A 15,550-nucleotide genomic window follows, 5' to 3' on the forward strand; every position below is an offset into this window, starting at 1 on the left:
CAGGCGGGCAGGGCCACTACATCTCCCTGACGGCACATTGGGTGAATTTAGTGGAGGCTGGGACAGAGTCAGAGCCTGGGACCGCTCACGTCCTACCCACCCCCAGAATTGCGGGCCCCAGCTCGGTGGTGGTATGTTCGGCGGTGTATGCTTCTTCCACTAAAGCACCCTCCTCCTCCTCCTCCTCCTCCTCAACCTCTGTCTCGCAATCTAGATGTGTCAGCAGCAGCAGGACGTCGCCAGCAGTCGGTGTCGCGCGGCGTGGCAGCACAGCAGTGGGCAAGCGTCAGCAGGCCGTGCTGAAACTACTCAGCTTAGGAGATAGGAGGCACACGGCCCACGAACTGCTGCAGGGTCTGACAGAGCAGACCGACCGTTGGCTTGCGCCGCTGAGCCTCCAACCGGGCATGGTCGTGTGTGACAACGGCCGTAACCTGGTGGCGGCTCTGCAGCTCGGCAGCCTCACGCACGTGCCATGCCTGGCCCACGTCTTTAATTTGGTGGTTCAGCGCTTTCTGAAAAGCTACCCACGCTTGTCAGACCTGCTCGTAAAGGTGCGCCGGCTCTGCGCACATTTCCGCAAGTCCCACACGGACGCTGCCACCCTGCGCACCCTGCAACATTGGTTTAATCTGCCAGTGCACCGACTGCTGTGCGACGTGCCCACACGGTGGAACTCTACGCTCCACATGTTGGCTAGGCTCTATGAGCAGCGTAGAGCTATAGTGGAATACCAACTCCAACATGGGCGGCGCAGTGGGAGTCAGCCTCCTCAATTCTTTTCAGAAGAGTGGGCCTGGTTGGCAGACATCTGCCAGGTCCTTCGAAACTTTGAGCAGTCTACCCAGATGGTGAGCGGCGATGCTGCAATCATTAGCGTCACCATTCCTCTGCTATGCATCTTGAGAAGTTCCCTGCAAACCATAAAGGCAGCCGCTTTGCGCTCGGAAACAGAGCCGGGGGAAGACAGTATGTCGCTGGATAGTCAGAGCACCCTCCTGTCTATATCTCAGCGCGTTCAGGAGGAGGAGGAGGAGCATGAGGAGGATGAGGAGGAGGGGGAAGAGACAGCTTGGCCCACTGCTGACGGTACCCATGCTGCTTGCCTGTCATCATTTCAGCGTGTATGGCCTGAGGAGGAGGAGGAGGAGGAGGAGGATCCTGAAAGTGATCGTCCTAGTGCGGACAGCCATGTGTTGCGTACAGGTACCCTGGCACACATGGCTGACTTCATGTTAGGATGCCTTTCTCGTGACCCTCGCATTACACGCATTCTGGCCACTACGGATTACTGGGTGTACACACTGCTCGACCCACGCTATAAGGAGAACCTTCCCACTCTCATTCCCGAAGAGGAAAGGGGTTCAAGAGTGTTGCTATACCACAGGACCCTGGTGGACAAGCTGATGGTAAAATTCCCATCCGACAGCGGTAGTGGCAGAAGGCGCAGTTCCGAGGGCCAGGTAGCAGGGGAGGTGCGTAGATCGAGCAGCATGTACAGCCCAGGCAGTGCAACAGTCTTTACGGGCCTGGACAGCTTTATGGCTCCCCAGCAAGACTGTGTCACCGCTCCCCAGTCAAGGCTGAGTCGGCGGGAGCACTGTAAAAGGATGGTGAGGGAGTACGTAGCCGATCGCACGACCGTCCTCCGTGACGCCTCTGCCCCCTACAACTACTGGGTGTCGAAGCTGGACACGTGGCCTGAACTAGCGCTGTATGCCCTGGAGGTGCTTGCTTGTCCTGCGGCTAGCGTCTTGTCGGAAAGGGTGTTTAGTGCGGCTGGGGGAATCATCACAGATAAGCGTACCCGCCTGTCAACCGACAGTGCCGACAGGCTAACACTCATCAAGATGAACAAAGCCTGGATTTCCCCAGACTTCTCTTCTCCACCAGCGGACAGCAGCGATACGTAAGCAATACGTAGGCTGCACCCGCGGATGGAAGCTACGTTCTCTCTCACCATCCAAAACGGGGACATTTCTGCTAGGTCAATCTGTGTCTAATATTCCTCCTCCTCCTCCTGCTCCTCCTCCTGAAACCTCACGTAATCACGCTGAACGGGCAATTTTTCTTAGGGCCACAAGGCTCACTCATCTAATTTTTCGTAACAATTTTTATATGTTTCAATGCTCTTAAAAGCGTTGAAACTTTAACTTGAACCAATTTTTAGTTAAACTGGGCTGCCTCCAGGCCTAGTTACCACTTAAGCCACATTAACCAAAGCGATTAATGGGTTTCACCTGCCCTCTTGGTCGGCCATGGCCAATTTTTTGGATGTACATTAGTACTGTTGATACAGCAATTTTTGTGGGCCCTCGCCTACAGTGTAATCAAATGAATTTTTAGCCCACCTGCATTACAGCTGACGTTACCTCAGCTGTGTTGGGCAATGCAATGGGATATTTCTATGTACCGCCGGTGGCTTCCTGGCACCCACCCATGCTGTTGGTCCACAGGGAATTATAAATGCATCTGTTTCCACTTGTAAAGAACCCCAGTCTGACTGGGGCATGCAGTGTGGGCCGAAGCCCACCTGCATTAAGCACGACATTACTACCTCAGCTGTGTTGGGCAATGCAATGGGATATTTTTGTGTATCGCCGGTGGGTTCCAGGGAGCCACCCATGCTGTAGGTGCACACGGAGTTTAACCTACATGTGTCCATTTGTAAAGAACCCCAGTCTGACTGGGGCATGCAGTGTGGGCCGAAGCCCACCTGCATTAAGCACGACATTACTTCCTCAGCTGTGTTGGGCAATGCAATGGGATATTTCTATGTACCGCCGGTGGCTTCCTGGCACCCACCCATGCTGTCGGTCCACAGGGACTTCACAATAGGGAGTTGTACCTGCCAGTGTCTATGAATTAAAAAGCCCGGTCTGACTGGGGCATGCAGAGACACCTTGACAGAATGAATAGTGTGTGGCACATAGGTTCCCCATTGCTAGGCCCACGTGTGCAGCTCCTGATGGCGGTGGCACAGGATTCTATTTCTCATTGCTTCTGTACAGCATTGTGGGCTATCGCCCCGCCCCTTTTAAAGAGGGTCGCTGCCTAGCCATGCCAACCTCTGCAGTGTGTGCCTGTGGTTCCTCCTCATGGCAGACGCACTTCTAAATAGACATGAGGGTGGTGTGGCATGAGGGCAGCTGAAAGCTGCGCAGGGACACTTTGGTGTGCGCTGTGGGGGGGAGGGGGGGCGGTTGGGCAGCATGTAAGCCAGGAGAAGTGGCAGTGGAGTGTCGTGCAGGCAGTGATTGTGCTTTGTTGGAGGTAGTGTGGTGCTTAGCTAAGGTATGCCATGCTAATGAGGGCTTTTCAGAAGTAAAAATTTTTGGGAGGGGGGGGGCCACTCTTGCCGCTATTGTGGCTTAATAGTGGGACCTGTGAACTTGAGATGCAGCCCAACATGTAGCCCCTCGCCTGCCCTATCCGTTGCTGTGTCGTTCCCATCACTTTCTTGAATTGCCAAGATTTTCACACAAGGAAACCTTAGCAAGCATCGGCGAAATACAAAAATGCTCGGGTCGCCCATTGACTTCAATGGGGTTCGTTACTCGAAACGAACCCTCGAGCATTGCGAAAAGTTCGTCCCGAGTAACGAGCACCCGAGCATTTTGGTGCTCGCTCATCTCTATTGGTAAACCTACAAAGTTCTATTTGAATATGTCATTATGCTCTTGCTGTCCAAACCAAAGGTAGAATGAACTCAAATTAGACATACACAGTGCAGCCATGTTCTTTCTATTCTGATATACCATGGTGTGTAAAAAAACAGTATGAAATTCATCTCAAAATGGGTCTCACAGTCATGGGGTGAGTTCCTGCCTGGATCATCTAGATTGACAGTTTCCTAGAATCACAGAGTTGGAAGGGACCTCCAGGGTCATCAGGTCCAGCCACCTATCAATGCAGGATTCACTAAATCTTCCTAGTCTCTGTTAGAAGACTTCCATTGAAGGATAACTCACCACCTCCCGTGGTAACCTGTTCCACTCATTCATCACCCTCACTGTCAGAAAGTTTTTTGTAATATATAATCTCTGTCTCCTCCCTTTCAGTTTCATCCCATTGCTTCCAGTCTTTCTTTGTTTTAAATGAGAATAGGGCTGATCCCTCTGCACTGTGACAGCCCTTCAGATATTTGTAGACAGCTATTAAGTCTCCTCTCAGCCTTCTTTTTTGCAAGTTAAACATTATTAGATCATTTAACTGTTTCTCATAAGACATGGTTTGCTGTGATTTTGTCATAAAATGAAATTAGATGAGTTTGGCATGACTTGTTTGTTACAAACCCATACTGGCTCTGGTTAATTAGTGCATTCTCATCCAAGTACTTGTATATACTTGCTGTTTAATAATTTGTTCAAAGATCTTTTGCATTCGCCCTCCAGAAAGTCCCCAATGCACCCAAAGTCCTCTATATTGCATGGGAATACAGCCACACATCTGGAGAACACTGTGTTCTTGCCAAAAATTGGTAAAAATAGTGGTGTGGGGTCACTCGTAACACAGGAGTGTCACTGAAAACAAAAGGCAGCCCACAAAAGATCCCCTAGATCAAGAAGCCAAAAAAGACAGCAGGTATGGTGCTTATTTTAAAAGCAATGTCATACATTTTCAAAGGACAAATTTTTGCAGGAAGCAGATGGCTCTGTTTCAACTGCAGTGGCCAGACTTGGTATTGCAGGCCAATTTCCCATTGAAAGGCAACTTTTGTGAACAAACGTGTCACAAATTGCTAGATTAGAGGAGCTTTGAGCACTGCAGAATAATAAGCATACTAGTTTTAATCTGACATGGATCCCAGATTCTGTTCAGATAATAATAAATTCTTCTTGCTAGATCTAATCCATTCCATGTCTATATTGATATAATATTAGAAGCTATAACCCCAACTTCACAATCTGTAACTCTCTTTATCCCATTTGAGAAATAAAGTCAAATGTTTAAGCAAAATGGTTTTTGCTAAAATATGACCTTTTACTACGACTGCTGATGTTGTGTGGAGTAAATCATTAATCTTTTATCTGTTCTGGATTTCTTGATTGTAATTTGTTGATAACGTTACATTTAATGTGACTTTTTTCTACGCTAAGTGTTCAACTTGCAAGAAAAACTCAAATTAAAAGATGTTTAAAAGAAATGAATGGGAACTTTGTCTGCAATACTAAGCCTGGCCACTGCAGTAGGAATGTAGCTGTCTGCTTCCTGGAGAAATCAACTTACTGCCTGAGCACAATGGCCCAGAGAATGGCAGATTGGAAGGGGCTTCTGATGATAAACCCCCGCCAATCTACTATTGATGAGCTATCTTGAGGATAGGCCATTAATAATTTACAACTGAACAAGCCCTTCAGGTATTAGAATCTAAGTCTCTAATTTGTAAGACAACCAGCACATAAGGAAGCATTTGATAGCCCAAACACTTATTGCTATTGCTTTACACTTATTATATAATTCCTAAAAGGAAATGTTCTATCACAACGTGTACCCATATGTCGTATTAAGGCATATGGTCACCTTTAAAAGTGACCCACCATTACCAAACTTCCTATATTAGCCACAGTAACAAAGATCAGCACCCATTCTGGGGAACTCTAATATTACATTTCCATTTGAAATGTGTGACAAATCTGCATTGATGGCTCCCTGTCAATGATAGAAATCTCTAAGCAGTTCTGGCATAGGCACTATAGAATGCTGTGTCTCCTTCAATTATGAAATTGCTAACAGTTGGACCCCAAGGACCCCGCTGATTTCTCATTCTCACATTTGTATGTAACATCTCTAAAAATGTTAGCTAGAACCAAATACTGGTCTACTGAAATAAAGTACTGTACTATATAATATGGAAATGGGGGCTGTCTAGTGCTTGTAGTTCTGTGTTGAAAACATGTGATACACATTAATCAAAATGTTTAATTACATTTAGATGCTTTGAAAAGAGTGAGGCTGTTTTGGACAGATGTTTTAAGATGCATCTAACCCATACCATAATTGAATTTTACAATTACTCTAGGGTGGCTTTACACAAGAGAAATATTGGCTGAAAAATTGCTGACACGAGATATTTAGTCAGAGTTCTCCCAAGATGACACCACTTCCAACCAACATGGGATCCGACATGGTAGTGAGCAAGAAATCACTCAGTAGTCACTAGTCCCTTTATTTCAGCTCACTAAAACTAAGCAAGTAGTGATCGAGTTCGTTCTCAGTGTAAACAGGCAGTCGTTCATCTTTGAATGATTGTCGGTGCACAGTCAATGGAGGCAGCTGGAAGACATCTCCGGCATGCCCTGCCTCCATTCACTGAACGACTATCGCTCCTATGTGTAAGTGCAGGAGGGATAAGTCTTGAGACAACTGTTGGGAGGTTCTGTGCCCAACAGTCATGTTATGTAAAGTCATCCTAAGGCCACTCTCACACATCCATTTTTTAGCACGATAAATGCGGTATAACACTACCATTGATTTCAATGGATCCTTGCAGACGTACTCGAAAGCGCCACAATTTTTAAGTGCTGTCTGCTCTATTTTTGGGCATTTAGCACACCTTATCAGTGATTGGGTGTGCTAAAACCCGCTGTTGGAGGCGGCGAAATCGGGGCACTTTGCCATCAACAGGTGTGAGAGTGGCATGAGGGTACATTTACACATAGCAGGACTGGTGCAGATTTTCTGTAGCAGAAAATCCATACCAAAATCCGCACCAATTTTTGCATCAAAAACTGCAATAAAATCTGTGCCTTTGGTGCAGATTTTGATGAAGATTTTTGTACGGATCCACAACAGAATTCACCTCTTCAATTGAAAAGAATGAAATCAGCTGTGGATCTGCACCAAAATCCACACAAAAGGGCTGGGAGGATCTGAACATATCACTTTCAACTGCGGGATGGCACCATTGCTGTGCATTTATTGCCAAGGGAAGCCACCAGGTTACTTTGGCCGAAACATCTTAGAAGATACTGTGCAGGGCTCAGTACATCCCCACAACGATTTACAGGTTCTCCCCACCCCCACCCCCCCCACCACCACCACCTTCCCTAACTGCTTTAGAGGCTGCGGGGCGTTGGGTACTGTTTTGCATATCTGGTGGACATGACCATCGGCAAGTGCTCTATGGAGACAAGCAGTCAGCCTGGTATCGAGAGTCTTGGGAATGTCATTCCCTCTCACCCCCTCAGTTTGTCTGCTGGCAGATAAGCCGACCGCGTTTGACAAGCAGCAACACAAACTCTCCCAATTTATTTATATGGCGGACAGGGTTTATATAGCATCTCAATGGTTGAAGCCCTCCCTTGATCTAAACCACATCATAGCTAGAATTTACAAAATGATGATCTGTGAGCAACTGTCCCCTATGAGGGAGGACTGTATGGAGGGTTTCCTCAAGACTTGGCAACCATGGTCTGACTATCTAAACATTCCGAATATGCCATGACTTCTGACATCATAGGAGAAACCTCCTTGAGATACATCATATGGGGTTGATGTTAACATCTGTAATATAAACGAGATCTATCTGATGGCAACTAGAATAATGAGTGGTAAACCTTTTGTTCCATTTTGTGCTGTAACATGTTTATTTGTTCAAAGATTTGTCTGGCAAAAGCTGTCAGTTATACGACTGTTATTTCTAAAGATCCCCGTGTGAGGGGTAAAACTGAGCCTTTAATTGTATTAACCCTTTCCAATCCACTGTCTGATGTCTAAAGCCATTCTGATTGAAGGCTGTACAGCTGCAATGTCAAAAGACATCCGGCAGGGTATTCTTACTGTATATTACTGACCGCTCTGTTGTCGGGGGCCTCTCCAGCATATCCCATACTGCAGTACTGGCTCTAGCCAGCAGATGGCGCTATTTTATAATGGCAGAAAGTGAAAACCTCCTAGGAAACCCTAAATCTAAAATTAGATTGCAAAGGGTTAAGCTATATAAAATTCAAATAACAGCTTTTGAAACTAAAATGCGCACAAAAGGGTGTGGATTTTGATGTGGTTTTTGGTGCGGATCAACAACAAAATCTTCGGCACAAAATATAGTATGCATCCGCACCAAAATTCACAATGTGTGAACATACTTTTAGGCTGGGGTCACACAGGACGTATTCCCGGCGGAAATTTTGTGGTTTTGCCGCAGCTGCAAAACGCAAGATTTCCGCCAGGAAAGCGCAGCTGCAAAATCCGTGGCACCTAGCCGCGGGTTTTGAAGCGGCTTGGCAGCATGCTTTGTCATTGTGGCTGATGCTCCCATAGAGGAGAGAGCGTCCGCAACGGAAAAAAAAAAGAATGGACATACTGCGGCCGGGGAATGCCGTTTTTGCCATGATGGATTTGCCATCCCGTGTGAACGAGATTTTTGATAAATCTCGTCCACATGGCTGGCTAACAACGGGATTAGCGGCCGCAGTGAAGTTCCAGACAGAATTTCCGTGGCAAATCCGCCCTGTGTGAACCCAGCCCTAAGACAGCTCAGACACACAAATCTGTGTGTGACTGCTCATTCTGTACCCCCTATCACTATTTCCAGATCAATTGTTTTCTTTATCTTGTATATCCATCACTTATGACGTGAAGCAACGAAGTTCGGCAAAGTTTTGCAGTGCACAAAAACACGTTTTAAGGTTACAAGAAACATCTTCAGGCCTGCAAGAATAATGTAAGATATAATGAAAGTACTTAAAATTACCTGCATATTTAGAAGAATAGCTCCTATACGCATTGCTTCACTGACTTCAAAGTTGTACATCAATTGTGCAAAGCGTGGAGGACTCTGGTTGTTCGGTGGAAGAACTTCAATGTAAACAGTGGTAATGGAACTTCTGTAATCAACAATAGAAAAATATACAGGGTTACTGTAAAAGCAGTAGACACTTTCAACACTATTTTGAAGCAAAACTGTTAATCAGACAATATGTAGTATCATAGATTTGAGTGAAGATTTTTGTGAGTTTAGCTTTCTGTGATGTCAACAACATGTGAGTGCTATTGAGAAAGAAATTTCAGAACACTGATTGCCTATGCAAAAGGCCAAAGTTCTAGAAGACACTTGTAGCAAAGCAACAAGAGGATTGTGTTCATAAAAAGGCTCACACAAAAAGCATTTGTAGTTTTAGTCATACAAGAAAACCTGTTAGTGACTTCATACTGCCTGAAACTGGGGCAGCATGAACTCAGGACATGAATGCCCATTGCTTTCAGAATGCAAACACTTTAAATTCCTAATTGGAACAGAGCTCAAGTCAAAGATACAGGCAGCATTGGCTTCTTCCCACCAGCAGCATGTTTAATGACTGCTCCTCTCCATGCTTGTGTATAGGGAGAGAACTATTAGTCAATATGCTACGGTCAGGGAAAGGCTAGTGTGGCCTACCTCTTTGGCTCAGAACTATGTTCCGAATCAAACTTTAAAGTGTGTGTATTCTGAAACTCCATGGCATTTACGAATAACATATACATGGGGCTAATGGGCATACCTGCCCCGAATCCGAGTAGCCAGCCAATCCAAAATATCATTACAGATGATATGTGTTTCGAGAGAAGGAGCTCAACCTCCCTATATCCAAACTCATTATAATAGACATATATTATGTTCAAACATACCTTCTTTGTGCTAGAGGAGCATTATCAGAAGCTTTTACGGTAAGGGCAAATGACTCTCCCACAGTCAGAGTGACACCTGGAGTAATGGTGATGACCCCCAACTTGCGATCGATAACAAACTTCCCTTGAGCTCCAGCTAGAATTTCATATGTAATCTGACCATTAATGCCTTCATCTGCATCAACAGCTGTAAGCTAGAGATAAAACAACAAGAAAAACATTTAATTTCCATAATGTTATTTTTCTTTGACTTTGACTTTACTTTAAAGTCAGACCGCATGATGTTAAGATTAGAACATTTCTTTTAGGTAGGAAAAAAAACCCCGAAACAGAACATGTCATCAGAAAATAAACTATTGTTTAAATCAAGTTTACATGCTAAGCATATTTTAAGAGTTTTTAGTGATTTTTGTATGAAAAAGAATCCTAACATCTTGCAGTTTTCACTCAGGCTGCTGAGCTTCATAATATTCTGACACTTCCTGTTCTGTTGAGATCACTTCTCAGTATTCATCTCATTGTTATCAACAGCAGGATTGCAATGGAAAGTGACATCTGAAGGTGAAATGCTGCAAAGAATGTTTTGTTTTTTTTAAAAGAAGGGTTATTATTTTATTTTTGTCAATTGGTAAGGTAAAGTCCCCTGGTGCAAGCAACTCCTAGGGAGGTGTCACATTGGTACATTTTCTGGGCAGACTGTTTTTGCTTGATGGTCTGCCATTGCCTTCCCCACTCATCTTTTACCCCCCAGCAAGCTGGGTACTCATTTAACTGACCTCAGAAGGATGGAAGGCTAAGTCAACCGTGAGCCGGATACCTGAACCATGCGGGGATTGAACCCACAAACTTCAGGTTGTGAGCAAGAGCCTAGGACTGCATTCTGCTGCCTAACACTCTGCAACACAAGAGGCTCTAAATTAACTGGTCAATTAACAAAATGTAAAGTAAATAAACAAAAGAGAAATCTAAATCAAACCAATATTTGGTGTGATCGCCCTTTGCCTTCAAAACAGTTCTTCTACACTTGCTCACAGTTTTTGAAGAAACTCAGAGGGAGGTTGTTTCAAACATCTTGGAGAACTAAGCACAGATTTTCTGTGGATGTTAGCTTGCTCAAATCTTTCTTTTTTTATGTAATCCCATACAGACTCGATAATGCTGAGATCAGGGCTTCAGCCCTTCGGCGAATAAACTACTTTCTGTTACAGACAAATATTTCAAATTTTTGACTCATCAGTGCAGAATACCTGCTGTTATTTTTCTGCACCCCAGTTCCTTGGTTTTCATGCATAGTTGACCTTGTATCTATGTCAATATAATAGCTTTTTGGCCACAATTCTTCAATGAAGACCATTTCTGTCCAGACTTCTCCGAACAGTGGTGTACCTGGGTCCCACTAATTTCTGCCAGTTCTGAGCTCATGGCACTGCTGGACATCTTCTAGTTTTGAAAGAAAGCATGATGTGTCTTATCTGTTGTCCTAAGTTTCCTTGATTAACCAATGTGCCCTAGGTTCTCAATATTGTCCATTTCTTTCTAATTCTTCAAAAGTGCTTGAACAGCACATTGCAAACCCAGTTTGCTATGAAATCTTTGCCTCGGAGAGACCTTGCTGGTGCAGAATAACTACTTTGTGTCGTGTTGCTGTGCTCAGTCTTGCCATGATCTATAACTTCTGATGCTAAACTGTCTTCTACACCTTCACCTTTGTAGCAGAGTTTAGTTGTCCCTCCCCCAGTTTTAAGCCTCCTACACAGCTGTTTCTGTTTTAGGTAATGACTGTGTTCCAACCTGCATAAAAATGCTGATCACCATCACCTGTTAGGTGTAGTTGATTAATCATGCACCTGTCTATAAGGGTAATTCCACATGGGCAATCAGGATTTTGCTGCAAGAAAATTGCTGCAAAATCGCATCTTTATTCACTGGGTTTTGTGAGCATCAGTGATGTTTTTGTAGAAAAAAATCGTGCTTGTAGCGTTGTGATAAAAAGAAGCCTCCATAGAAATACGTGGGAGATAAAAAGTAGCACATCGCAGAAAGATAGAGCACGCCACGATTTTTTATCCTCTCAACATCGCATCAGTGAAAGCATGGGAATGTAACCATTGTAAATCATTGGTTTTATATTCTCCTTTTTTACTGACTATCGCAGCAGGTGCAAATCGCACAATTTTCTCGCCCGTGTGAAACCACCCTAAGGCCCCTTTCACAAAGGCGACAGCTATGTTCTGTGTGATATTGTTGTATTTTCTCACAGCGATATCGCGTTTTTATGGTGCTACAAAGTCACGCGACTTTGTAGCGCTCTTTTGCTGTGATTTTCGGGGGAGCTTAAACTATAATCCCTACCCCAAAATGAGTTTATTAAAAAAACAAAACAATACATTACATAACAGGCACAGGCACTGTGCGCTCTGCCGCACTTTTCCTCCGGTTGATTTGCGGCACTTGTTTGTAGTCTTCAGCAAGCGCTTCTTGGTCAGGGGGTTCATTGAATGGCTGTGATTGGTTTATCGAGCACTGCAGTGATTGGCTGAGCTGTGAAGCTCAAGAACCAATCACAGCCAGCACCTCCTGGAGTGGGATTTTTGAACCCCCTGACCAGGAAGTGGTGGCTGAAGACTACAAACAAGTGCTGCGAAATGCCAGAGGAGAAGTGCGGTGGAGCGCACAGTGCCTGTTAGGAGATGTATTGTTGTTTTTTGTTTTTTTTTACTGCAGCTAGAGCTTATTCACGGGACAAAAAGTAGGATTTCCTACTGTAAAAGTTGCATCGCACGGCAAGAAAACTGCAGTTTCGTGCATTGCAACACAAAGGAAGGCTCCATAAGAAAACATGGGCTACAAAACATAGTTAATCATGGCTGTATAGAGCATGCCGCATTTTTTTTTCCTTGAAATGTAGCAGCCTACAAAACATCACTCATGTGAAGGAACCCATTGGAAAGCATGGGCTTCACATACATGCGATTTGCAGCAATGTCGCATCACGAAAAATCGGCCTAATCCTTCAAAATTCCTGATTTTTACGCAAGTGTACCTAGAAGAATTGATGCTGTTTTAAAGCAAAAGGTGATCACATCAAGAAATGATTTTATTTGGATTTCTCTTTTGTTCAGTCACTTTGCGTTTTGCTAAGTGACAATAATAACCTATTAACACTTCTATTTTTGAAAGCATTCTTAAGGCCCATTTACATGGAAAGATGATCGCTCAAAATTCGTTCAAAATTAGAGATGAGCGAACGTGCTCGGCCCCGCCCCTTTTTCGCCCGAATACCGCGATTTTCGAGTACTTTCGTACTCGGGCGAAAAAATTCGGGGGTCGCCGTGGCGGTGCGGGGGGTTGCAGCGGGGAGTGGGGGGGAGAGGGAGAGAGAGGGGGCTCCCCCCTGTTCCCCGCTGCTACCCCCCACGCCGCCACGCCTCTCCCCGCCCCCCGGCGCACCCGAGTACTTTTCACCCGAGTAGTGAAGTACTTGAAAATCGCGGTATTCGGTCGAAAAAGGGGCGGGGCCGAGCACGTTCGCTCATCTCTATTCAAAATAGAACTTGAATGGCAGTTTTGAGTGATCATTTTGCGTAAACTAGTAAGTAGCTACTTAGTAGCTTATCAGCGTGCAAATAAAGCCTTTCGTTGAATGCAGATAACAGCTGGAGGTCTGTTATCTGCATCCAGCTCCATTGTTCTTGAGTGGAATAGCAACTGAAAGAATACTGTCAGCTCTATGCTGTGGAGAATTCACTGTGCGGTTTTATAAGACTGCACAATTATTTTCAAGCTGGCTTGAAGTCAGCAACAAAGTGCACAATGGGCATGTGTTAGGACATAGCGATTATTGCTCCAAATGTCGCTCATGTCTAAATAGGGCTTTAATTTTCAGCTTTTTTTTCACGCCTGCCTAAACCCTTTGCACAATACCATGTGTGTATATAGACACAGTATATATACACAAACACAAAGAAACAATTCAGATGTACTGAAGAAATGTTCATTTATGACACAGCTAATCCAGTATGGCCGCCTGCAGACGGCCGGGTCGGGTCCCGCTGCAAGAATTCTATGCGTGGCATAGAAAATACATTTCAAAGATTTTTATAAAAAAAACAATAAAAAATTACAATAGCAGAATGATATAGAATAACATGCTGTATTAATTAAAGCAGATAAGAGGGATTAGATGTCCATTGTCTGTTAAACGATGGAAAAAAATGCATCAAATATGATTAGAGCGTCTGCTTAGATGGTAAATACTCTGGAAATGTTCTCTGTTACATACTCCGCTGTGAAAGACAAAAGCAAAGTAAGATATGGCTTTCAGTACAGCAGTGCTAATCCCTTATTTATAAAATATGGACAAAAATTAATTTTTTCCGGAATTAAGTCAGGTAATACCTATGCTTGCAGAATAAAAGGGCTGGCCAGGATTAGAAAACAGGCTTTTGAAAAGAAAAAAAAACTGCAAATCACTTTCATGGGCTGTGTATTGTATTGCAGGTTAAGGTGCGATACCGTATTTCGGCCCCGGACTTGCATCCATAACATGGAAGTGCATCCCAGACTGACCGTGGATCTCCTCACCTGAACGCTAAGCATCGTACATTCCTATGGTACTGAAAGTTTATTTAAGGAGACCTGCGGTCAGGCCAATAAGCATTTCAATATTAGAGATGCAAAATGGGGGCCGAAATACAATAGTGTGTCATTGGCCTTCTATAGAGGATACAAGGTTCCCTGTTCTTTGGGGGGGTGGGGGCAAGTAGCTGTACATGCCCAGTCATGGTCTATTGTAGAGAACTTAAGATATAGAAAGAGCTACATTTTCTGCTTTTCACCATATTCATAATTATAGCTTAAAAACTAACTCACCCACCTTTTGCCAAAAGCAAAGTAAGATATGGCGTTCAGTACAGCAGTGCTAATCCCTAATTTATAAAATATGGACAAAAATTTTTTTTTTTTCCGGAATGAAGTCAGGTAATATCTATGCTTGCAGAATAAAATGCAGTACATAGCACGGTCCCCATTAAGACCTGTCTCTAAGGCATAGTTGCAAATTTTGGTGAACTGCTCAATACAGTTCTTAGAACGGCAATTTCCCCAGGTTCATTTCAATGAGTAAGCCGATTAGACATTCAGATGTAGCTTGTATTTCAAAACCCAATTGTGTTCAAGCTTATCGACAGACCAGACCAGTATCAGACAATATTAGTACCCTTACAGGGGTTTTACTACAATTGATTTGTATTACTTATCCATAGGATAGGTGATAAAAGTCTTATTGGTGGGGACTCCCCTATAAGACCTCTGCAAACCAAAGACTGAGAGTTCTGTGTCTTCCTTTTCTCATCATTGTGGGGCCGCTCCACCCACCTGCAGTAACATGGAGACTAAATGGAGTGGTCATCGAGCATGCACAGTGCCACTATATTTATTTTAATGGGGTGATGAAATAGCTGAGTACAAGTGCTTGTCTATCTCGGGCACTCTCATTTAGGAGGAGGGAAGGAGACATAGGACCCCCGTTATTGGTATAAGTGAGTGCCTTAGCTGTTAGACCCCTACAGATCAGACTTTTGCCAATTGTTGTTGAGACCCTTTAATTCAAATTCTTAATTTCCTCAATACTAAAAACTCTGCAGATACTAAAGGAACAAAGCATTCCTACACGATCACTACTTTTGATTGTGGACCTACACTAAATTACCACCAAATTTGATTGATGGTACGATGTTCTTATTGTAGAATGCTTTATTTGCTTTTAAGCAAACCTGGCTGAATCTCTGCTGTTCAAAGAGCTTGAGTTCATAGACCATTTTTTCCCATTGGTTTTTGCATGATTAACATGAACTTTTTGCAAATAGATGCCAATTAGAGATGAGCGAACCTACTCGGCCACGCCCCTTTTTCACCCAAGCGCCACGATTTTCGAGTACTT

At 44.2% G+C, this 15,550-nt stretch overlaps 1 protein-coding gene across 1 annotated transcript in view; it reads right to left on the reverse strand.

Annotated features, from left to right (window-relative positions):
- Positions 1–15,550, reverse strand: part of PCDH15 (protocadherin related 15) — a 1,187,477-nt gene that overhangs the window by 634,197 nt on the left and 537,730 nt on the right. The window contains exons 14-15 of the mRNA XM_066601652.1: positions 9,610–9,803; positions 8,696–8,828 (exon numbers count right to left, since the gene is read on the reverse strand). Coding sequence (XP_066457749.1) covers positions 8,696–8,828; positions 9,610–9,803 — 327 coding nt within the window. The remainder of the gene's footprint in view (positions 1–8,695; positions 8,829–9,609; positions 9,804–15,550) is intronic.

The sequence above is a fragment of the Eleutherodactylus coqui genome, chromosome 4, assembly GCF_035609145.1.
Source record: "Eleutherodactylus coqui strain aEleCoq1 chromosome 4, aEleCoq1.hap1, whole genome shotgun sequence".
NCBI lineage: Eukaryota > Metazoa > Chordata > Amphibia > Anura > Eleutherodactylidae > Eleutherodactylus > Eleutherodactylus coqui.